The sequence below is a fragment of the Anoplopoma fimbria genome, chromosome 16, assembly GCF_027596085.1.
Source record: "Anoplopoma fimbria isolate UVic2021 breed Golden Eagle Sablefish chromosome 16, Afim_UVic_2022, whole genome shotgun sequence".
In the NCBI taxonomy this organism is placed as follows: domain Eukaryota; kingdom Metazoa; phylum Chordata; class Actinopteri; order Perciformes; family Anoplopomatidae; genus Anoplopoma; species Anoplopoma fimbria.
The window spans coordinates 10,857,984-10,883,861 of NC_072464.1; the positions used below are offsets into that span (position 1 = coordinate 10,857,984).

At 43.7% G+C, this 25,878-nt stretch overlaps 1 protein-coding gene across 1 annotated transcript; it reads left to right on the forward strand.

Annotated features, from left to right (window-relative positions):
• The first annotated feature begins 372 nt into the window (after nt 1–372).
• bcl9 (BCL9 transcription coactivator) lies at nt 373–25,758 on the forward strand. Its single transcript, XM_054615403.1, is given in 11 exon segments — nt 373–679; nt 2,809–2,977; nt 15,566–16,039; nt 17,882–18,195; nt 18,846–18,953; nt 19,101–19,287; nt 20,034–20,130; nt 20,231–20,899; nt 20,902–22,432; nt 22,978–23,250; nt 23,363–25,758. Coding segments are annotated over 9 exon segments (4,503 nt in total). The 5' UTR covers nt 373–679; nt 2,809–2,977; nt 15,566–15,752; the 3' UTR covers nt 24,400–25,758.
• Nucleotides 25,759–25,878: the final 120 nt, after the last annotated feature.

Consider the following 25,878-nt stretch of genomic DNA (forward strand, 5'->3'; position numbering starts at 1 on the left):
AGTAGATACTGAAAAATGCTCATCACAATTTCCTAAAAAAGGTGACATTTCATCTGTCTTGACAAACAATCCAAACCTTAAGGTATCCAGTTCACTAGAAATGATAAGACAAGGAAATTATCAACTTTAAGAAAATAATCAACTTTCAGCTCCCAACAACAAAGATGCTTTATTTATTTATTTGCTTTGCTAAAAAAAACAACTTTATCCTGTGGGAACTTCCTCCAGTGCGATTCTTATAACTAATGCAAAGTTATTTGACGGGAAGTTTAGTATTTCCACAAAGAAAAGGGTATAACTCCACTAATAACAAATTTTAAACTACAGTATAAGTATGTCGTCCTCCTCTGTGTATTTGTGTGTTAGCCTACATAGTGTTTACCGTGTAACATGGAGTGGACGTCTCGCTGCTGTCCGACAGTAACATTCTCACTGGCACACAGACCTGACCTAGAATTGCTACTTAGAATTCGGGCTAAACCATCTCGCTGGAACGGAGGGGGGAGACGACAGGAAATCTTGACTGGGATGTAATGGAGTAGGACCACTGGAAAGCTCGGGCGAAAAGGGGGGAGACATATTTCTATTTTATAATGTTCCCGTGATAATGTTGTGATTTGATTAGCGTACGGTATGACTCCGTCGTTCGAGGAAAACGGAAAATAAGCCAACATCGCAGGTGAGTGTTCCCTTTTTCTCAGATTCCAGGTGGAAAGTGACGCTTCCACAGCTCGCCTCCTGGACACGGGCACACGCGGGTCCTCCTCCCGGGGACAACTCACTCTGGTATCCGTTCTTCCCTGCCTCTGTCCCCGAAGGCTGGCTTGCAAAACCACGTCGTGTCTGGTCTGGCAGACAGCGAGCATCCTTTCGAGCGTAAATGCCGATGTTTTGTCCCCCCCCGGCGCACCACCAGCGGATTATTCACGATGTTTTCAGCGTGGTGTGAAAGCCGCGGAGAAATATTGGTTTTTAGCCCATTATACTGGAGGACCGCCCGTGCTTGGTGAAAATGAAAAAAGGATACAATGCAGCATGCATGTTCTGCATTCTTCGGGAGTACCACACCGCTGGTATTGTATTTCCTTTATTTAAAAATGTGTTTGGTCAGATTTCTAAACGCATAGCGACATTATAGGCCTCGGCTGCTGATTGTGTCGAGCAGCCCTCTCATCTGCCGAGCGATTTAATTGTTACATTGTTATCGGAGCTGGGAGAACTTGAAAATGAACGTTTGCCTAAGGAGGCCCTGGATTGTTTTATTAGCGGACAAAAGCCCTGAAAGGAATCTCATTTCGTTTTTTTTTTTTTTTTTTTTTTTTTTTTTTTTTTTTTTTTTTTTTTTTTTTTTTTTGTGTGTGTGTGTGTGTGTGTGTGTGTGTGTGTGTGTGTGTGTGTGTGTGTGTGTGTGTGTGTGTGTGTGTGTGTGTGTGTGTGTGTGTGTGTGTGTGTGTGTGTGTGTGTGTGTGCTTGTGGCCGACGTCGTTGTTCTCGCTCTCAGCCGCCGTCCAGTGCCTCCCTCTTCGGGGAAGACTTTGTTTGCGCTGGCCGACGCTCCATGAATGCAAGTGCTGAAGTCCTCCCTTCCCCCCCACTTCTCTGGCGAAACAGGAACAACTTCTTTTAGGAAAAAAAAAAAAAAAAAAAAAAGTTCCTGGAGTTTCAAGCGCCATGGAATTACTTTGTCCGCCAAGAGTTGTCCAGTGAGGCGCTGAGATTTCAGGGGGGGGTGGTGGTGGTGGTGAGGGGAGTCTAGTCTCTTTTAGTTGTTGTGTGCTTTACGTGTTTATTTGCAGAGTTTTTTGTTTTTTGTTTGTAGATGTCTGTGTGTGTTTTTAGGACGGCTTCCTCGAGCAGGCCTGTTTGTGAGTTAACTTGTGAGGCTTTTGTGCTGTGTTGCTTGGGTAAGAACCAGAGAGCAAAACATGGCAAAGAATGTGTTGATTGTTTTCTTTTTTTTACCAATCTTTTTTTCTTTTTTATTATTGACTTCTGAGTGAACAAAATCCACAGGTCCTATAGTGTAAAAATGTTTAGTAAATGACACCTGGTGGCACACAGATGATAGTAAGTGTCCCCAAGTCATTTATTTTCCTGTTTTTTTATAAAACATTTTGCATGCATTTAAAAAAATAATAATTTCCAGTAAAGGTGAATTCAGCATCATGTTGCCTTAATGATCTGTTTTCTCCTTCATAATTGTAAAAAAATAAATAATCAATGTCTTTTGTGCCGTGTTGCAGTTTGCTGCTTCCAGAGCAACCTCTGAGTTAGCAGGTAGGGGTTCAGTGTCTTGTCCAAGGACCAGCCAGTTGCTGAGACTGAACTGCAGACCTTCCTGTTACAGGACTGTGGTCGGTCTCTTCGATTGCTAGGCAACACTGCTGTCAGCCACTGAGTTCTATTTGTTGCATAGTCTTTATGCTGTTTCATATTTATCTCATATACAGCCACTACTTCTACTCTTTTTTTTTTATATTATCAAGGTGTCTCCTTTTTAGTCCCCCAGTGGATATTTGGAGGAAGTCCTCTTTGATGCAAAGAAGCAAGGAAGCTCTTGGTAGAGTATCATGCACTCTTTTGTAGTCCCTTATGTGTACAGCGGTCGATAGCTGAAGTATAAATGAATGTCTGGGTTAAAAAGGCGAGTATATGCTGTTACTGTAGCCCCTAATGACCTACGCTTTGCGCCGGTTATGTTTGCTACATGTTGGTCTTGTCAACACGAGCGACTGAGTGCTTTTCCATGCCATTTTTTTTCTTGTTTGTGTTTCACCCGATGAGCAAAGTTGTCTCCCTCTGTTCCAGGTGTGAATGACTTGTGGCTGTAAGGTGTCGTGAGTGGGCCAGGTTCCTGCACAGCCTCAGTGGCTGACTGCTGGGAGGAGTCAAGTGGCGAGCAGACATCAGTGCCCAGGGGACCTGAGGCCTGGTTCTCCATATGAGGCCCTGCTGAAAGGGCAGGGGGGCTTCTGAGGTAACCCAGCTCAACTCTTGCTCTTTTTTTCTTTTTTCTCACTTTATCACAGAGTTTCTTTCATACAAACACATCTACCCTGTTCTCAAGAGCGTGCACCCATGACAGACTGCGCATTAATGCTGTTCTCTCATCCCCATTTTTTTTTCATTGCTTTAGTTCTCATAACTAAAGGTCGAAGGCTGATACACTAATGATAGTTTGGAACAGAAAAAAGCCGATAGCCACACATGGGGCGATACGCTGGCATATCTTCTATTTCTTTACAATAGGCAATGCACTGTCCTGTGTCCTATGACTGGCAGGTATTACGTCTGTTTCGTGTCGTGTTACATTGCTAAATGCCACTCTTATTTACCATGACTGTTTGTGCATATTTCCAGGGTAAAGAGGATCCTAAATTGTGTGATTTAATTTCATAAATGGATAGTTACGTGGCTGAATTATTTGTAAGAGAAAATAACAGAAGATGGGTCAGATATGACATGAGTACCACTAGTCAGCTTGCTGTAAAAATCAGCTGCTCTTCGGGATGGCAAATTTTTATTTTATTTAGCCAGAATAATACATTAAAGATTTTTGCGTGGAATGGACAATAAAATTTAAAGTCTGCCGTGCCTTTATAGCTGGAGTTACTGCAATAGTTTTTAAAACATCCTATCTGCACCAAATCGATAAGTTTGTGTTTGTGTGTGTATGTATATATATCTCTGTATATATATTTATTTATAGATGGATGGATAGATAGATAGATAGATAGATAGATAGATAGATAGATAGATAGATAGATGCTCTTTGGCATGCAAATATATGCGACAGTCAGTGCTGATGCGAAATGACTATGATTTATTACTGTCTGAAATCTCTATTTATCATTTCACAATAGAGTAAACTGCTGAGTTTCTATCATAAAGGGAGAAGTGGATGAGTGAATAATGTAGGGATTTTGCACACAGCCATAGCAAGAATTTGTTTTCACCATGTGTAGGAATCAGTATAGCAGAATGAAATATATCCGTCTGCCATGTTTTCTACTGTAACAGGTCATACATCTTCCTACCTATCATTTTATTCAGTTTTTTAAATTAAGACCAACTTTTCTTACGTTTGGAAGTTTGACATCAAAGACTGGTGCCATAACTTGATATCTTAACACTGCTCTGATGCAACAGTAACAGGCCAGCCACAGGCTCATCCTGACATCAGTCACTATCTCTATGACATTTATCCATGGATGTGCCCACATTGATGGCTGCAGTCTGACGAGAGAGGCCTTGAATTGTAAAGCGGTTACTCCTGCACAACCACTCTTGATGCTTGAGGAAAATGACCTCACTGCTTCGGCCTATCAGTGCGATGTTTGGTCTTCTTCTCACATCCGCACATGCTGAGGACACAACACGGTCAGGGCGCTCTTCCCTGAGAACGCTGTCCACACTGTTTATTTATCTGCTATCTAATCCGAAGCGTGTTAACCAAAAACCACAGTGAGGTGAAGGACACAGGGAAATGGATATTGATGTAAAGAGGCAAAGGATTTCTTTTTCTCCTCTGTGTATTGGCCCTCTCATGTTTCCATGCATGTTTGCTTCACGGGTTTTCTAATTAAAACTCGTGAAGCTTGTGTTGTCTTTGACATGGAGGGATGAGTTGGAGAGGCGTCTGTCTCATCCCTTGTGTAGTGGGTGGCAGCAGGCTCCCCTCCCTGTTCTTACAATAGATTAGACCAGCGTGTGTCAGTTTCTTTCTTTCGATTGCTTGAAATGTTTATTTTCACTTTCATTGTCGCCGTATGTTACCTCTTTTTTGTAAAGGTTTGCCCATAAACTAAGTATACATTAAGCAAATGTAAACTAGCATTTGGTCTTTTTGATTAAGACATCCATTCAGAATTGATTAAGACGTTTAGTGTGTCAGCTGAATGCCTACAATAATCAGGCCTCCATTGTACAGTAATTACAGAGTATTCCCCAAATTAAATTCAGAGGGAATAATCTCCCTTTGTTTTCTCAAAATGTGTATTTGTTTACCTGTTCCTGGGAAGTATGGCCTGACATTTTGACGAGTTGAAATCTGTCTCTATTGATTGCAGTAAATATTATCCATTTTCCCTGCAAGTAGTCCCAATGGGGGGTTTTCACGTTTCTTCACAGTAGGCTAAATAGTGATCTGATCTGATACATTAAATCAGCAATGATGCTATAGCGTCTTTATTAAATAAATCAGGTATTGGCCGGATGTGACAATCCACATTCAAATTCTATCACTGTTGGTATAAAATTGTGACTAGACAGTTTTATAAAGCTTCTAAACACAACATAATAAAAATGAGTTAATCAGTTGATCAATTGGGATCAAAAAAGGAACTGGGATTGCTTTGGTCCTCTGTCTCAGCCAATATCTTGAGTTCAGGTATCAGAATTAGAATGCAAAGAGAGAAAAAGTGGAATCAGTGTCCCCAAAAATATAAATGTATAGCACTTGTGAGAGAACAAGCCTCAAAATTGCACAAGCAAGACATGCCCAAATACAATAACATTTAAAATAGGATCAATAGGGAAACAATACAGTAAAATTTGATTACAATCTAGAAAGCATACACATGGGTAGATAATATATGGATGAATATTATGGTGGTATTAGAGAAGCAGAAAAATCACAGGGTTCAATAAATAAAGCCTTGTTTCTTTTTAGGGCCACGGATGCCAGTTATTCAAAACCAAAACTAGTGTTAAATGCTTTAGAATGGATCAAATGACAAAAATATCTATAACTTAATTTATAGCCATGGTGTGCAACATTTTCAAAATAATTAGTTTTTTATTTTGTTCAAATTCTAGGCTGTCCAATATGTCATCACTTCGACATGTTATAAAGATAAATTATAATAATAAAAGAAGTTGGCAACACAAGGCTGCTGGACGTCATTTAAAACAAATCTTTTAGGACCCTAAGGACCGGCCTCTAGTAGTAAGTCTTTACAGCTTAGTGTGCCTTTCCAAACAGTTACAGCTATAAATATGAATGTGTTTTTCTACTAGCTGCTTTTTCATATCTTTCTTATTGTAGGAGGAGGTCTCAGTCTGTGTGGATGTGTGGTGGGATAGTTGCCCATACCGGATCCTCAGGGACGTGTCTGGCTGAGTCAGAATGTACCTATAATTCTGCTTTCATGTTTCTGTGCTGTGATTGACAGTTAGTGCACAGACATGCTGCTGCTCCTCCTGCCCTGAGGGGAGGGGTCCTCTCAAACAGTGCTGCTCTCAGGTGGAACCTCGGGGCCATGGTGACCCGGAGTCACCCCATCTATCTAAAGCTAAAAGCTGCCTGCCAGGCTGTTCCTCTCCAGCTACCAGATTGGCTTGTTAGCCTAGTATAATGTAGCAACATAACCCAATGATAACCAGAAGCAGTTTAGAGAGAAAACTGCAGGTAGGGTTTAAGTTGAGAATGTGGCTACTACACCTCTTTGGATTTTCTTTTGTGCTCTCCAGTTGGAAGAAAACTAGATTTCAGATTTTCTTCCATTTGTCAGTTTGCCATAAAACTATGTGCAATGTGAGACAATTCAAAGAGTTTGGTTATATTGAAATCAATTGGCCAATCTTTTGACAAACCAGTGATAAGCATCCATCAACTGTGTCAAATCCTCATTATCCAGTGTTCTTTGACTACCCTGCCGGTGTAAATGAGAGGAAGCTTCAGATATGTTGACTCCTATTTTTTTCTTCGGCTGAGCTCCTGATAAGTGATGCTGTGCTTTGCAGAAAAAGGCACATTAGTCTGTGAGAAAATAAACAAAGCTTAACAGACTGGAGTATGCAGCACTGGTTTGTAAATAAATGAGACTAGCACAGACAGTTAATTGGTTGATATCAGATTTAATGACTATGCAGCCATTTTGCCACCATTTTGTTGACACCTCTGTCGTTCTGTTTGCTAAGAGAACTAACTGTATGAAGCCGAAGCAAAGGCTTTTTTCCCCACTCACCTGCACGTCTTGACAGTCTCATCAACCCTAAGCCACAAATACCATGTAGTAGTTCATAATATCAGTCCATCAGCAGGGACCTTCCAAAAAAAATAGCATATTGATCCCTAATGTACTAATGCTAACCAGCTAACATCTGATGTGATTCCTTAAGTGCTCCAATTCTGTTATTTTTGGTGTTTTGTCGTTGCTTTTTAAATATTGGATTATCGGTTTCTGCAGTGATTAGTCCTGGATGGTGTTGGGCTGCCTGTTTGTTGTTTAACTAAAATAGTTTAGTTTGTGAACTAAACTATTGTAATCTTATCAAGATTCACGTCACTTTTTAAAACGGTGTTTTCCAAAATAGTGCCGCACCTTAGATTTGAACTGCTCAAATCTCATTTTCATCTGCCATGTGTTTTTGTTTGGGTTTTTTTTGCTCTTTGTCTAGTAATTTGAGCCATCGCCTTATGCTCATAAACAGGGAGTTTATGTATTTTCTGTGCCTTTTTTAAATTCGATTTACATACCTTGAACGGAATGAAAATCAATCCTATTTCTCAAGCATGTAGAGCCAGAAAGTATTTCAAGAATCAAAATTGTTATATTCCCCTTCCTAGCCACCGTTGAAAGTTTTAAGAGCAGCTACTAGAACTACACAACCGTACAAGAGGTCTGACTGACCACATCATCACTTCCTTTCATGAGAAGATAAGGTGTTGAGGTTCAATGTGTCCCTTATATCAGGATTAATGGGTAGATTGCATTTTTTCAGCCACTTAACTTGGGTTACATTAGCAATATAGGGTATTCTTTCGACATTATTATGTGGGTAACGGCTGGGAAGACATGTCTTGTTCCAGAGCGTTCATAGTTTCAGAGGCACGCAAGCTCAGACTCATGGGAGCAGCAGATGCCATAAACTTGTAGAGCAGTTTTCAGTGCATCTCAGCCATTTTTAGGCCAGCTAACTACTGCCGCATGTGGGTGTTTCCATGTGCACTAGTATGAGTATGTGCATGTATATTGCTCTGTGCCTGTATATCTAATTGGGCAGGTCTTAGCCAGTGTGTTTAAGATTCCACGGGAATGACACACACGTGCATACTGGGGTAATTCAGGGACACAATCTGGCTCATATTCCCTCCAAAGTTCTAATTTTGTTGTACAACAGGAGCAAAGACGGCGTATGTATTATAAAGTCTGTATTTATGAGTTTTCTGCTTAGAGGAAAACATGTCTGTGCCTGTTTGATGTCATGCCAGGTCAGTGGCGACGCCTGAACTGTTGCACAAGGTCTGACAGGTTGAGAAGTCACTTTGTTTAGTTATTTAATATGCAAATTTTTTTTATTGGGCTGCACATCTTAAAATTTCATTCTTTTTTGCATAATGTTCTTGGTGCTATAAATGGAGGTCTTTTGTACAGCATGGGTTGTATTGAGTGCTGCTTCTAATGTGGGTATTTGATCTGCTGTTTGTTGTGAGGTTCTGTATCAACACATTGACACTCGTGTAATATAATTGCAAGCGGCTTACAAAAAAAAGGCTTTTGACCATAAGCACGGAGCGCAAGCCTTTACGCTTTACCTCAATGATCTGCTTGGCCTGTGAAGGGCCTGGCCGTTGGGATTTCCCACAATGCATTTAGCCACAGGGAGACGTCCTCCCAGCATGAACAAGGGAGGAATGTGGCCCGAGTGTGGGAGCGACCGTCAGGATGGAGGGAGGGAGTCACGGACCAGAGAGCATGGTCAAGGGAGGGGAGGAAAGAAGGGGTCTGCACAGAGGGCAGCAGACTTTCTCTTAAGCAAATGGAGTTTCTGTTTAGTTTTTCATTTAGCCACAGATCGGAAAAAGAAAGTGTCTATACCAGAGCTCTTCATGTGTTCAAAGATTTGAACCTGAGGTAAATCTAACTAAACCCAATGTCCTAAAATAATATAAAAAAAGGACTTTACCCAGAAAGATTAATACACATTCTGAACTAGATTAGGACCCTATCCAAAATGCCGTTGACCCAAACAGACCCAAAAAGACACCACAAACAGTGAATCGGTGTTGCCGGATGATAAACCACCAATCAGCAAGTAGCTGTAGCCCAACAAGTCTTCTCTAATCTTGAAAAAAACACATTTTCTTTTGCAGTTTGACACACCAAAAAATCGGAGCTGATTGGAAATTTGCTAGGATCGATTTGTGTAGTAGACATAATGATTCAGAGACCAGAGACCCTACCTAACCCAAATTTACTCAACATAATCTAAACCTGTCCCAACTTGGGTCCAAGGAAGGGTCTTACTTGTGAGACTTGTGAAGTACTCTGTGGCCATGGCTTGCTATGCTTGCAATTGCAACCCATTAAAGTGCAACCAGTTTGTGTTGAAAGTTGTCATGGTAAGCAAAAGACAACACAGTTTTATGTGCCATTTTTTTCCTTTTATTGCTCGCACATCCGCTACTAGCATGGGAGAGAATTTAAAGTTATTTTCCAGTTAATTATCTGAAATTGAACAACCAACCTAGTGTTTTTTTGTATGTTAATGCTTTTGCAGAGTCCAGAAGTTGTAGTATACCCTTTACAGTTTGTTGATGTCTAATTCAATCCATATTAAATGTTTTTTTTTTTAACCTACTTTTTACAACTGCATTTTTGGCAACAGTCATTGTACCTTAAGCATTTGATAATGGCACGCCCCTAATTTGAACCCAAGCTTGTCTTGTTTGAGAAATAATGGCACATTGTTGCCGGTTTCTCAGTCTCTTTGTCTTGTATTGAGTAGAAAGTGTGTGTGTGTCTGTGTGTGTCTGTGTGTCAGTCAGACTTAGCCAGAGACGTAGGGCAGATGGACAGTGATGGAAGTGCAGGGTGAAGTGTGTGAGACGGAGATCAGAGCAGGCCGGAGTGCTGAGTGCCAGTCCTGCTGTTGGAGCTGGCCGCCACACATGGCACTGTGCCCAGGCTACGCCAACAGATGTGTCACTAGTGAGTCAGCTGTGTGTGTGTGTTTCAGACACAGACACCCACCCGCACACTCTGTGAAGAGAGCGACTTGTGTAATAAACCCCTCCACCCCCCTCCTCCTGCTACGGGTAAATCTGTATCCCACCCTCTTCCTATCCTCCTGCCTTCATTGCCACTTCCATCATTGTGATGGACACGGCTAGGCGTCTGTCGCCATGATCTGATATGACAGAATGTGACATTACACACATGTCGCCTCCCTGGGGATGGAAGGGCATCGTCTGCAGACCAGAGGAAAGGATGAACCTGGGAGGAGGGAGCGAGGGTTCTCATACAAAGGCGGGACGGACAGACCAGCAGAGAGAGACAACTGGTATTATGGGTGTAAGAGTGCGTGAGGGGTAAAGACTAAAACACTCACAGGAGAAAAGACCTGGGTGGGGACGTATGGAGATATGTAGCTATTGTACTTTGGGAACAGTTAAGAACTTGGAAATGCGGAAATGTTCATTGTAAATATATCCGTGGCTCAAAGTTCAGTCATACTTATGTGAGTCATGTGTGAGAGCCCTTGTTCCTGTCATGGTAGATACATTATGTAAAATGTTCACTCTGTGGCGTCACAGCTCTATCTTTAGTGCCTCTTAGCATTCCTAGCATTCTGTAAGTACCAAGCTTGTATCAGGATCGCTAACTGCAGGGTGTGGCATGTTAATCTCAGGGAGCCACCTCAACAGACGACCGTACAGGTGTTCCCCTCAGCCAGGTTACTGTGGGATGTCCGACAGATCTTTGATTGGAGGTTGGCAGATGTCTTGCTTTTGTTGTACTACTTAAAGTTGGCGTTAGTGACATTGGAGAAAACAGCAAGAGCACGCATGAATTGAATGTGTCCAAGTGGAAAACCTGGCCCAGTAATGCCAACAATTTACCAATGAAAGTAGCTAGCAGTGCTAGCGCCAAAAGTCCTTAAATCTAGTGAGAAAGTAGACTACTTATTTTCATAAATATAAAAAGTTTAATTTATAAACAATAAAACAAACCTCGTCTACAATTCCGTGCACTCTGGTTTCTTTTAGTCTTTCTGATGATAGTATTTGTTCAGGTACAACCAATTGGTTTTTTTTTTTTACTCTGCCCTCAAAGGTTTTTTAAAAGTTTTATACACAGGTGTGTGAGATGAAAGAACCCTGTGTGAATGGACCAAAATATCCGACACACTGTCGATACTTTATTTATGACGTGTCAGTTCTTAGACCCTTCATCAGGTAAAATGCATTACTTGTGTCAAAAAAGCAAACACACATCGTAGTACCTCGTGGGAAGACTTGATTGTTGTCTCCTGCTTTTGATCCTATTACACCGGCTCTTACTGATGTAACGCCGATGACGGCATTAAAAGGATTGACCCGCGAGCATTTTTGGAAAAGTACAAAAATGACCACCTGTGGCTGCTTGTCAGCAAAAGTATCCCGGCTTACTGTAGATATTAATGTTTTCCATTCTCTTAAAAGCAATTTATTTAAATGGTTGGACTTAGTGTATTTTTAGGTAAGATGTTGAAACGTCTATCAGACTACCAGACCTATATATCATCTTTTTTTTTTAATGTTACAAAACTTTGACTTGAGACGTGGTAATATGATTTTAATGAATAAAGGGTGCATGTAAGTTATACCTTGTATAAAGAGATTGAAAGGCTTTTCTGTTTAAGAGAGCTGGCTGCTGCTTCTTCAGACTGCACGGTTCCTTGCTGATGGCTGTGTGTTTTTGTATATTATTGCAGAAAAACTGAGCAGAGGGGGAAATAATGTGTCTGATATCGGCCTAAACAAATAATGGACGAAAGAAATTCTTGAGATGGAGGCGAAGCAGACGGAGAGCACGCAGAGGAGCTAGAGAGCGAGAAAGAGAGAGCAATACTCCATTGTGACTGAACTGCAAAATGGGATTTGCATAAATAAGGCTGAAACATCAGCAGGGCCTTTTACAGCCAACAGCAGGGCTGAGATGAGCGAAGAGAGTTAGTGTGTGTGTGTGTGTGTGTGTGTGCGTGTGTGTGTGTTTGTACTTGTGTGTTTCTCCCCCCCCCATGTTTTTCAAACAATGCCTTTGTGGTATTGTTGGGTTAAAAATTCAACCCAGTGGACTGGGTTCTCAACAAGGTCATGGTTTCTTTCCTCTTAATCACACACCTGTTAATCCCCCCCCCATCATACCAGTGGACCCTCTACTGGTATAGAGCCTCCCATCTCCCCCTCAGAGGAATTTGGGTGACGTAGCAGGGAAGGTCTACTTTCTCCACAACGCTCAGCCAGCGTACGATGACTGTTGCATAAGCATGAAATGAAATGCTCTCTTTTTGGTGCCACCCGCATTCAAAAAACCCCCAAATCTAATTGAATTGAACTATTTTCTGCCCTCTTTTCATGTGGAACCTCATATTTGTATCAGAGGCACGAAGCTCATTTTTAGAGCCTCATTATACTGTTTCCCCATTAACTTGCATGCACTGCAGCTCCCCGTGTGTGCTGTGATAGACAGTTCAGCGTCTTTACTGGAGATAGAGGAAGAGAAATCTCTATGATTGCCTCTACGGTGTTTTGTTGTGCGTGTGTGCATGGTGGGCTGCAGTATGCACGCCTGATGTGTGTGTGTGTGTGTATGTGTGTTCCTTATGACAGTCATGTCAGCAAGCTCCCCAATTAGTGTCTTGTTAGCGTGCGATTGGAGGGAGCAGGAGATTGACAGGTCCTGCTGTTAGCGTCAGTATGCGTGTACATGCTCACATTATGCACATTTGTGTACGATTAGGGTTTAAGTTTAGATAACACCCCTTGAGGGCATACGTGCTAGTTGGGGCTGAATGAGGGTAGGAGCCTGGTTCTTTGATTTTAATAAAATGAGATCTCATTTTCCAATGGACTGCAAAAGGCTGCCATGTGTCAAGGCCCCCGTGGTACATCATCTTGGTCAAGGCTCGTCTATACGCCCGCCTTACAGTGGAGGAAAAACCTCTCTTCACTTGAGTCAGGACAGCAGAGTCACTTACCCACCCTCATCCAAACACAACATGCTGGAAACTCACCTTTTTTAAACTGCCCCTATACACCCAATGCTTCAAACAGAGGGCTTTTCAGATGGTCAAACAGTATCTGAAACCCCCTCCTCCCACACCTGTCTTATGGTGAAATAGGAAAAGAGAATTGCCTGCGATTTTTGCGAACAGCTGAAATGAAAAATCCCAACATTCACGCTTACTTCATGAAGGGATTTGTCCAGTTGTGCAGAGCGGGAAAAGTGAGCAGGATTTGAATTTCTCCCTCAAGCTCTCCGTTTGGATTCTTTTTTTGTATGTACAAATGAGGGAAACGCCTTAAATGTCATTGAAGAAATTGTGTTTAAAAGTGTGTGTCCATATCACCATATTTGAGCACTTCTCGCGTCTTGCCTGTCTCTGTGACGGCAGGCTTTTTGCCCCACCGTAATGTAGCCATTTTTGTAGACCTGTTTGCCTAGCATGTGTTATGAATTAGTATTTTTGAAGCATTCCATGGCCTCTTAGGCACACTTAGCACCCACCCTTCACTTATGTCCCTTTTTAAAATAAAAGTTTAAGCACTCATTTATTAGCGCTGATACGCTCTTAGTTGTTTTAGAGGAAGGTATGCAATTTGAAAAAAATATATTTTCCATATTGTTTCTACTAAGACTGAAAGCATTTTTTTGTAAGGCACTTTTAATGTAATGTATGATTTAGGAATTGTGTGTGCAGTTTTAATCCCCATTTGTCAAATGTATGACTTACCCAAGTCAGTGCTTCACTTTGATGAACAAATTAGAGTCAACAGCAACAAAAATGGCATCTCTGTTTCTGCCACTTTCTCATCTCTTCCTCTCTCATACTTCCCATATTTGCAAGTTAGCTCTAACAAAACCCGACACGCAGAAACGACGGCTGATCGGACACTAGTAGAAACTGTCTGTTTTGCTGATAGTGTTCAATTATTTAGACACAGAATTTAAACTGTGAGGACTATAGCTTGAGCCAAAGCCCGTGTGAAATTATTGTCACTTTCTGTGTGCTGCATATTACTAATGCAGATAAACTTGATTTCTAATTGTGTGTTGCGGTCCTTGTTTCCATAGTTATGTATCAAAGCATGTTATTTTGCAAAATATAAACACCAGAATAGAGGTCTTTCAAGCAGTTCTGTTGTAAATTAACAAATCCCAAGTTCAGCAATCGATAATCAGCCCATTGCGTCTCTGAAAAGTCCCCTGTTCTGTATCACAAAGTGTGTTTTTATACATAAAGGTTAGTCTAATCGGTGTAATTTGGATACACAAGGCTCCTCTGTGTTTTCCCCTCTGTCCCTGTGGAGAAGCCAGCCTCTGCTCACGTGCAGTAGTGATCTGTGGGCCCTGATGGTTGTAAATCACTTCTCCTCAGACCAGCGAGAGACGAGTGCTGCTGTAGCAGGAGTCAGTGTATTTGTCTGGTTCCCAGTGACACCCCACCCCCTTTAACCCCTTCCCCCTCCCCCTAAACACTCCCCCTCCTTCTCCCCAGGGGAACTCTGGAGCCAGTTACAATGTTGAGTGTTTTGGAAGAGCTCCTAAATTTTTTCAGGATGACAATGTAATCTGACTGACTCGGCTGCTCTCTTGAACAGGATTCTCATGCAATTCTTGTACTGAACACACACGCACACACAATCCGAAACGCACAGTGGTTAGTTTGGACCGCAATACTACTTCTCCCCCTCCACCACCGCACTTCACTGTCTGCTACAGTTACAATTCAGTGCTGGTATTTATAAAGTTAACGTGACATCCCACCCAAAGTAGCAGTATCAAAGATTAACCTGACTGATGTTGGCTTTTGGATGTTTTTGGGGCATTTATGAATATTGTTTTTTTAAGAGGTAAAAATCAGAAAAAGAGTGAAGATACTGGTATATGAAACTAGACAACCTAATCAATACGTCGGTACCAACCATGTCATTCAGTCGTAGCATCTTCCAGCTTGTTGTGGTGAGGGCTGAATAATGCTTGCAGTATAAATGTGTTCTTTTCAACTATTCTTAAATGGTGTAATTGAATAGTTCTGCATACTGGGGTTCCTTAACAACTTGGAATTGCATACATTGAGTATGACAGAAATGCTTGGACTCAGAAGCGCTCATCATCCAATTGCAGAAATATGCAATTCTTGAAGAAATCTCCAAATGTCAAAAGGTTTTGATACCAAATCACAGCATATTGTGTTCCTAAAGGACTTTTTAAAACAGTTTTATCAATTCTCATGTGGTAAAATTTTGTTAAATTTAGTATTGAATCTGTGTAACAATGGTAACAGATATTGATATTATTATTATCATTATTTATTATTTTTCACACCTGTGCTTTCACTACTGCTCTATGTAAAAGATGTGAATCCGTTCCTGCTGACATGAATTAAAGCTGACCAAAGACACTGTGAAAGAATAATGAACAACTTTTAACAACCACCTTTCAAGCCTACAAAAGTAGATTGAAACTAAAACGATTTTGGGTGGTGTGTAATTTAAACTTTGTTCAGACTGTGGCCCTCTTTTTTCCAGTTTTAACTTTTTTCCTTTTCCTCTCTCTCTCTCCTCTCTCTACAGTGTGCCCAAGGGCCGTTGAAAGCCCCCTTGGGGGAGTTTCATAAATACACACCGAGCAAGAAAAGACTTCTGGACTATTGTTATCGTTTCTACACACTTTCACACACACATAAACACACACATACACAGACACATACATTCACACACACGCGCACAAACCACCCACACAGACAAGGATATAGAGAGAATGTTGGAGGTCCAAGAGGAGAGGCCAGCGGCGGCAGGTACAGCAGCGACACATTTCAACAAGAAGGAGCGAGGGAAGAAAGAGCGAGAGGAGGCCAAGGACGGTCGGGGAAACCTCTCCAACATCGGGAATCCGGTTCCTGGCTCCAGGAACGTGCGCGCAAAAGCCCCGCTCACACACACCGGCAGTCCTCACCAGCTCATCACTCCACCCTGTTCTGTAGTCCTGGGAGCCCCATCAATGCACTCCAATAGGCTAAAGAACTCCCCGTCCACCAACACGCAGAGGTGAGTAGACTCTCAGACTGACCACCTGTGGGGATAGTGCTGTGATGCAGTTATTAAGTGCTGTGATGGTGGTAATAATAATAAGAATGCACTGGTTTGTGGGTATGCGTATAAGCGTGTGAGATCCTGGTGATTGTTTTACCAGCCTACTCAGCCAAACACTGATATGAATGTTGATTAGAATTATGCATTTAATCCAGACTGTCTATAAACAGCAGCACAACTGCAAAGCAAGCAACATTTAAATGTAACTGCTCTATGTTAAACAGATTATTTTTATGGCTGCACAACATTGTTGTCGCTAGTGAACACTTAATCAAGTTTTTATTATAGGCATTGTTGTTCTGTACTTCTAACAGCTGATGACTGAAGTACTCAGTCGTGTCTTTTCACATCAATAACATATAAGTAGGCTTTACTGGGGAAGCACAAGCTTCTGTTCACTACATAAACCTGTTACAAGTAATTAAAAAAAATCATCTCCCGTTATTGAAAAATGAATAAACATTGACTGTCAGTGTTTATTAACAGTTTTCAAGAGAGAACACATACAAACACTCAACCCTCTGTTCAAAACAGAATGAATAGGAGAAAAAAAAAAGTCTCTGTAAAAACAGAATCACAGAGGCTTCTTGAAATGTATGGAACCATTTTTGTAAAAATATAAATATTTTGTGCCGTTCAGCCAAGAACAGATGTCAAGTTAAGCAGCGATTTGGCTGATGTGTTTGGTTGCAGAGTGAGTGGTGCATCCCTCATCCCACTGTTTGGTATGTTCTCTCATACCTTAGCAGTTGCAAGGTGCATTATGTGCTGAGTTTTGAATTTTGAAAAAGCTGATCAGAAGCAAGTCTACAGAAAACTCCAGCCGAGGCCCTAAAGCAGCGTTTTCTGTCATACTTTACAAATCCCTATTGGGAAATGTGACCCATCCTACCTATTTAAGTAAAGTGAGTGAGTAACCATCACTGAAAGCCAGTGGCTTGGTCTATAACGGAAGGCTTTATGTTACTTATCATGCATGTTTTTTTATGTGCGGGGGGGGGTATACATGGTATGTGATCAGTAGTTCAACTCAGTTTTAGTGGACATGAGGACCTGAGCATGTAACTTTGGCCCTACCTGTGCTGTTTAGCAAGCAAGTGTAGGTCAGGTGTAATGCAGATTCAAGATCAGCATCTGCGCATCATTCTTTTACCTGCAAGGTCTTGATGCGTGATCCAGAGCTGTTCTAAGGTCAGGGAGTACACACTGAAGTTGGAAGTTTTCCCTGCTGACTCATGGTTCTGGAGCCTCTGGAAACAGCTGTCTGGACTGCCAAAATTCTGCTAGCTGTGTGTCTTTGTGAACGTACAGAAAGTGTTCTAGGCTGCGGCTGTGCTTTTTGGACATGTTGGCATTTGTTTCATGCTACTTGTACAAGTGTGTGTGTGTGTGTCTGTGTGTGTCTGTGTGTGTGTGTGTCTGTGTGTGCGCGCGCGCGCATTAGAGAGCGAGAGAGACAGAGAAAGAGATTAGGGCGTGGTAAGGGAGTTCTCTGCCAGTTGGATGTGTCCTGTCTGAACTGAACTGCTCTCAGAACTAGTAAGCAGCAGTCGTTTGTAGATGGTTTGTCTCTCTTCTGTCTGTTCCTTCAGGTTTAATTGTGCACAATTAATTCCCAAAACCAATAGCCTATTATAGAATTCATAGATATCCATACAAGATGCCCGATGCCATAATTACATTGTGTTTACCAGTTGCAAAGAAAAGAAAAAGAAGGAAAAAGAACAATCACATTTTCATTTTGGTCTTCTCTATTAATTAAATCTGTGATCTTTTTCTCTCTCCTTTGTCTGTCAGCCCTAAACCTAAGACGGAGGCCATGGTACGCTCACCTCCCGTCATGTCCCCCTCCACTGCCACCCAGATAGACTCTAAAATGCCCAATCAGGGTAAACCAGGGAGCACTGGTAGCCAATCACAGCCCTCACCCTGCGACCCCAAGACCCTGGGTTCCAAAGGGGCACAGAATGTGACAGGGGGCATGGGGCTGAAGAACGGCCAGGGCCTGACCTCTGGCCCAAGCTCCAAGGTTAAAGTCAAAAGGGAGAGGAGCACCTCAGTTGAGTCGTTTGAACAGCCAGAGAGCGGCACACCCACTAGTGAGGAAAAAGGTAAGAACCAACCATTGTAGCCAGTACTCATTATTATTATTATTATTATTATTATTATCCGACCATGTCCAGCAGGAAGCTGGGATCTGAAATGGCATGACTATTTTAAATGATTTTATTCTCACAATAATTAGAAAATCGTTGAACTAAGGTAGGTGGGCAAGGTTCATGAGTCACTAAATTACTTTATTATTAGCTATGCTTTCATGCTTTGTTACCAAACCTAGGTCTGCTTATAACAAAATGCTTTGAACTGCTCAGTCAGGTTAGGATAGAATACAAACAATGCTCAAACATTTTCATTTGTGCAGCGCTTCAGTTGTGATTGTTGCTATGCATCTGGTAATACTACACCTATCATTCATTTCCTGGAGAGGCAGTTTATCTGATTAATTCATCAGTGATAAATGGACAAAATGGCACAAATTCTCCCTAATTACAGCCCATGGTTGTTTTCTTGTGTTCCTTTTATCCTGTACCACTGCATTACTTTATTTAGAATAGTGCTGTATATATACAGCACTATATATAGTTATTTATTTTCTCATTGTCTAGAGAAGACAACAGTTGGACATCTTGAAAAATATACTTTGCAGTCACAAGCACAGATAAACCGAACCCCACTCATGGTTGTGTGTGTGTCTGTACAGACAGCAGCAGGGTGAAGAGGATGTGCGTGGCAGAGAGGAGGCAGCCGTACAGTGGAGCTGACTGGTGCTCTGGTGGAGAAAGTGATGAAGATGACAAAGGATTCTTCAGTAAGTGTGTTAATGTGTTCGTTCAAGCATGCATAGAAGTCCCTCTGCTGATCAACGTGACTTATAGCAACTCCTCAGTAGAACTGCATTACCCATAAGCCTGTGTGGGTCTTAAAGCCATGGTCTTCCCTCTTGGTCTCTCTGTAGACTGTAACTCCAGCGACGTGAAGCCCCAGGACTCCGTCACACATTCTACCTCCAATGCTGGACTCAGTCGCTCCTCCACACCCTCCCACAATACACTGGGAGGACAGGGCTCGACAACAGAACCTGCGAGTGGCCAGAAACCAGTCACAAAACTTGTTTATGTCTTCACCACGGAGATGGCCAACAAGTAAGGAAGCTAAGAGTTACCATTTGTGTGTGTCACGGCTTATTCTTCTAAATTATTGTAGCTCAGAAAAATTCCCTCTCTAGCTATAACTCTTGAATTTTTTGTGAATACATTGTACATGTATGTGTAGCGTATGCACCAGTCTTCTATTAGTGATTAGTTTTACAGTTTAATCTTATCTCTAAACGTTTTAAATATTAATGTGTTTATACTGGCTAATTAAATCATCTCTATACTTGAACCCTTTTTTACACAAGCAAAACATACACCCACAGTGAAACCCTTTGTGGAATTGCAGTTCAAAATTAAATGGAATTACCAACAATGTCAATTGCCTGAAGTTTATCTCTGTGCCCCTAACATCAGTAGGTGTTGTTGTTGTCTTTGATGTTTGTGTGTATCGCACTGAGATTCTTGCTTCCTACCACTTCACTTCCTTCCTCCAACTTTCCCAGTTATAGCCTAAATCCATTGTGTGTATCTGCACAAGCATGTGTGTTTCTCAATGGGAGCATACACTTAGATAAACACTTGGGAATTAGAGATTACAAAGATGTTGATGCTCAGTGGAAGGTGTGTGTGTTTGTGTGTGAAATTGTTTGCTTAGTTTGTTGACCTTGGCTTTACCTTCACGGTCCAATTTAGTACTTATTCATCCAGCTCACCGTCTTTTAAATGAACACTTACACACACAAATGTATTGTGCCTGATGACAGATATCTGACTGTCTGCCTTCTTGTCCACAGGGCAGCTGATGCAGTTCTAACTGGCCATACAGAAAACATCATTGCCTTCCACATGAAAAACATCTCCAACAGCAAGGACAAAGCTCACCTTCTCCTGGTAAAGACTGTTTTTAACACACATGTATATGCTTTTATACACCAACATCTTGCATGAGAGTGTTATAACTTAATCCTATTTCTGTCACTTTCTTCCAAAGAACAATGCAGCAAACGCCCTTCGAAATGACTCCAAGCCTCCGCAGCAACCCCCGTCCCATGCTCAAGATCAGAGCCACCAGCCTGGATCCAAGCCGTCCTTACCTGGCATGGCAGAGCCAACCACACCCCAGCCTTCAAACCAAGGGAGCCAATCTGGTGTTCTTCCGCAGGAAGGGTCATCCTCTGCAGGCATGGAATCCAAAAATCTTCCCGGCAGTAGCCCCAGTAGCGCTGCTGCTCCAGTTGACCAGGCCCCTGTCACCCAGCCTGAGGCAGGCCTCAACCCTCCAACAGCAGGTGAGGGAGGGCAGGGTGGAGGTTCTAGTGGAGCGGGTCTGACACCCCAGCAGCAGCAACAACAGCAGCAGCTGGCCCAGGAACTGTTGAACATGGAGGCCAACACAGAGGGTCTGTCCCAAGAACAGTTGGAGCATCGCCAGCGCTCCCTACAGACCTTGCGAGATATTCAGCGCATGCTTTTCCCTGATGATCGTGATGCCCCACAACCGGGGCCCCCACAGTCCCATGGTGGACCACACGATGGGGGCCCTGATGGTGCACCCCGAAGGTCTGAGCAGGGCCCTTTACAGGCCATGATGGCGCAGTCTCAGAGTCTCGGGCCACCAGGTGGGCCAGGAGGACCTCGCCCACAAGGTCCACCCTTTGGCCCACCACATGGTCCCCCCATGGTCCCAGGGACATGCCCCCGTTTCCACAAGATGAAATGGGTCCACACATGGTGGGTCCAGGGGGCTGTGTTGATGGAGATCAGATGACCCCAGAACAGGTTGCTTGGTTAAAGCTACAGCAGGAGTTTTATGAAGAGAAGAGGAAGAAACAAGAGATGCAGCATCGGCCACTTCCTCCAGACATGATGATGCACCCTCATGGTCCACGCGGTATGATGCGAGGCCCCCCGCCTCCCTACCAGATGGGCCCAGGAGAGATGTGGGGAGGACCAGGTGGTCCACCAGAGCACTACCAGGAGCGCATGGGCATGGGCCCTGGCCCTGGGCCCAGGGGTATGCCCCCACATATGCAGAGAATGCCTGGCTTCTCTGGTATGATGAATCCTGAGATGGAGGGACCCCCAAGGCCTGGAATGGGCTGGCCTGACGACATGCCTCCCCGTATGGGAGATGCACGAGGCTTCCCTGGAGGACCTGGGGGAATGTTTGCTGGTCCAGGGGGTCGTGGTGAGCGTTTTCCAAACCCTCAGTCAGTCCAAGAAGCAATGTTCCACCAAGGTATGGGTGGAGAGAAGGGTATCCCTCCAGGGATGATGATGGACATGCAAAGGATGATGGGGCACCAAAGAGGTGGAATGGAACCTGGTAATGGCATGGGCATGTTTCCCAGAATGCCCGGTGATGGTCCTATGAGTCCATCCTCTAGGCTCCAGGGGATGGGGGGAAGGGAAATGGGACCTGAGTTTGGCATGGGGCCTGGCCCTGGGCCAGGACCTCATATGCACCCTGCCAAGCTACGAGATCCCTCCATGAATATGAGTCCTGAAGAGATCATGAGAATGAGAGGAGGTGGAGGACCTCCAATGGAGAACATGGGTCCACAAGGCCGACCGATGCAGGGTCCTCCCTTCCCTGATCAGTCACAACCAGGAGACTTTCCTATGGGGCCTGGGCGGCCCTTCCCAGGTGGTCCTGGAGGAATGAGGGGTCCTGTGCATATAGACCAAGCCTTTGGTCCAGACCACAGATCTACACCAACAGGAGGCAATGGCCGTATGAACCACCTCCCTCCTGCTGGTGGTCCTTCACAAGGTCAGAGGGGCCGCAAGCCAGCAGATCTGAATGTCCAAGCAGGAGGGGGAAACTCTCCCAGTATCAACCCACTTAAGTCCCCTCCACTGAGGCAAGTGCAGTCCCCCATGATGGGCTCTCCTTCTGGTAACCTTAAATCCCCTCAGACACCGTCCCAGCTGGCTGGCATGCTTACTGGTCCCACAGGCCCCAGTGCCCCTCCACCTCCCCAGGCTTCAGCACCAATGAAATCCCCCCACTCCATGATGGGATCAGCTGGTGCCTCTCCTGTTCATATGAGGTCTCCTTCTCTTCCAAACCCCTCTCCGGGATGGGCATCCTCACCAAAGCCACCCATGCAGAGTCCTGGAGTACCACCTCAGGGTGGCAAACCTCCCCTCAGTATCACCTCACCAAACATGATGGGGAGCATGGAGCAAGGTATAACAGTCTCTTTCATCCATTTTCTATGTTAAGCAGCACCTGTCTCTTCTTCTTACTTCACAGTTAATATAAACATATATATATATATTTTTTTATTTTTATTTTTTTAAACTGTGAAGTAAGAAGAAGAGACAGGTGCTGCTTATATATAATTCCCCATGTTTTTATATTGGTTTTTAATTGTATCTTTATTTTAGTCACTGATCTCAGTTATTGTTATCGCATGTAGAATATCTGTCCTTTTTTAGTCTTTTGAAATCAGAATTAGTGAACAATACTGAAAATGCAAATAAAATAGATGTGGCTATACATCAACTGTATCTCTGTTAGTTACCACATCTGTATGAGGAGTGGGGTGGGGTTGGGTGAGTTACGGTCCAGTGGCTCCCTCTTGTGGCCACATAATTAAATCTCACTGAGCAGCACATACTATTGCTACTTTATCATTACAGATAAAAGCAATCTGCCAGAGGATGAAATCTCAACTGCTAAGATTCATCATCTCTGTCTTGTCTTCTCTCTCTCATAATGCCATCCTCTAGGTGGTAACGGACCTCCCTCAGCCCCTCCTTCATCAGGGGCTCCATCTGGCTCCATGTCCCTCCCAGGCAACGTTCAGTCTGGCAGTCCGTACACCATACCCCCTGAGCCAACTCTATCCCAGAACCCTCTCTCCATCATGATGTCACGCATGTCCAAGTTTGCAATGCCCAGCTCCACCCCACTCTACCATGATGCCATAAAGACTGTTGCCAGCTCTGATGACGACTCGCCCCCAGCTCGCTCCCCTAACCTGCCTTCAGTGAACAATAATGGTAAGACATCTGAAAATATCATTTGTTTGTTGTTTAATTTGGACTTTCAAGTGCACCCATCTTAGTGCATGCAGTAAAAACATAATAACTTATTTTTGTCTTGCACTTACAGGTATGGTAATGAATCACCAAGGCAATCCACGTATGATGGGACCTGGAAATGCTGGACCCATGTCTGCCCTTAGCCCTCTGGGCATGAATCCAATGGCATCCCAGCCCCTCTCCCATGGCATGCCCCCACAGATGCCCTCTCCCAATGCTCCTAATATGGGGCCAGGCATGATGCCTCATGGCATGATGATGCCACAAAATCCCCAAGACCCTGGTATGGGAAACCCCCAAATGATGCCACAGGGACGCATGGGTTATCCTCACAGAAGCCAGGCATACCCCCTCACCCAGTCCCCTTCCCAGCAGGGCCCCTTCTCCCCGCACAACGGTCCTGGTCCCCAAGGTTTCCCTGGCCATCCCATGGGCTTCCAGGGAGAAGGAGGACCTATGGGAGGACGGATGGGGAACATGGCTCACGGCGGAGGGGGCGATGGGGGCATGTGCAAGCCCAATAACCCGGGAGGGCCAGAGTTCAACAACATGCAGGGATTCAGTGATGCAGACCTTCATGAGGTTATGCGGCCGGGAGCATCTGGGATTCCTGAATTTGACCTGTCCAGGATAATCCCATCAGAAAAGCCCAGCCAGACTCTGTCTTACTTCCCCCGAGGTGGGGGAGACAACCCTGGGGGGAAACCACCACACCCCTCTGGTTTCCCGATGCAGGGCATGATGGGCGATGGTCCACCGAGGATGGGGATGTCCATGCAGGGGATGGGTGGGATGCCAGGGGGGCCTGGCGGGGGAATGGGACCCCAAGACATGCCAATGGGCAACCCTGGTCACAACTCGATGCGGCCCCCAGGATTCATGGGCCAAGGCATGATGGGCCCCCAGCACCGGATGATGTCTCCTGGGGGTCCAGGAGGGATGATGCAGGGGAGACAAATGGCACACCCAGGCCCTGGTGGCTCACCTAACATGATGATGTCACTGCAGGGCATGGGCGGCCCTCCACAGCAGACAATGATGATGGGGGGTCAGATGAGGCCACGTGACATGGACATGGGGTTCAGTCCGGGCCCTGGAATGTTCTAATCCTACAGAAACCTTGTACGTAGAATGTTCTTGGACAATACACAAGGATGTAGTAAAGGTGATGGTGTGTGGAGAGTTTTCAGAAAACTCTGACGAACTCAAGTCAAGGAAGTATAATACAAGAGAGAGGACGTACCCAGAAACGGAACAGAATGGAGCTAACCAGTCACCAAGTAATGTCCTGTAGGAACTATTCCAGTGGAGACTCGGACAGGTCCAGATTGGAGTACTTTTGCCACAAGAACATTTAATTTTGACTCATGAACTTCAGAATGTATGGGATTGTTGTGCATCAATTTCGCAAAAATGTTCTTGTGTTTTTTGATTATCTGACTATAAAGATGACTTTCAACATCAAAGAGGAATCAACCTAACTCAAAGTCAGCGTGGAGATGCTACAGTATATGTCTACTTTTTTCAAATAAAAAAAAATTTGTCATGAAAGTGGAATGGAACAAGAGAAAGGAATAAGAAGAATTTGTGCTTTGTGAAGACTTTAGTGGAACTCCATCTTGTCTCTCGCTCCATGGTTTTGACTGTTTCTGTACAGTATATACGTGAGAGTGTGTGTGTGCGCTTGACAGACTGTATGTTTGTGTGGTATGTATGTGTCTGTATGTATAGGCATTCTATCAGTGACCTCTCAACTCCTCTTACCCAACTTTCATTGGGGGAGGAATGCCCCTAAAATACTGTACTGTTTACCATTGGTGGGCTATTCGAATTTTAGTCTATTTTAATTTCCTTTGTAACTCCAGTGTATAACAAACCAAACTATGACCTCATTAAGATAATAGTATTATTAAAAAAGCACAAACATGGACCGTCTGCAGAAAGCGTCTTCTTTCTCTATTTTTACCATTGAGAGCAACACAATAGGTGTGAGGGTCCTGGCAGCTTTGCAGCACAATGATAATCCCCAGTCCATTTTAAGTTGTCGAGGACTTTGGGCTCAGTGCTCCAAAACTTTCAGGACTCAACTTTTGCCAGCGTGAATAATACTGCTACTACCCAGATGTGCTTTGTGTGTTCTTCTTGTTCCTGTTTTGCTTTTGACTCTCTTGTTGACTCTGGGTAATAATCATTCCCACAGCAATAATCCCCCCCAATGGTCAGCAGAATGGGACAGGAGTGGCTGAATGCCACAGCAGGTATGCCAGGTATTATAGAACTAGAGTTAGGTAGATCTGGTACAATCTAGAAAGGCAGGTGTGGTGCCCAGAGCGAGACACGCGGAAATGTAAACACGTACTGCGAACCATCCAGCTGACTTCCTCTCTTTTCTCTATTGTATAAGCTTGTCATGTGTTTCTCCATTGGCTTTGGTGCAGAATAGCCTGTGGTGATGGACTACAAATAAAAGATATTGTTTTGGTACATACATGTTGTCTATGTAGAGTGTGTGTGTATGCGTGTGTGTGCGCATGTATGGGTCCCCATGGCTATTCACCGCTTGTCAGTCATGTGGACCAGGCAGTG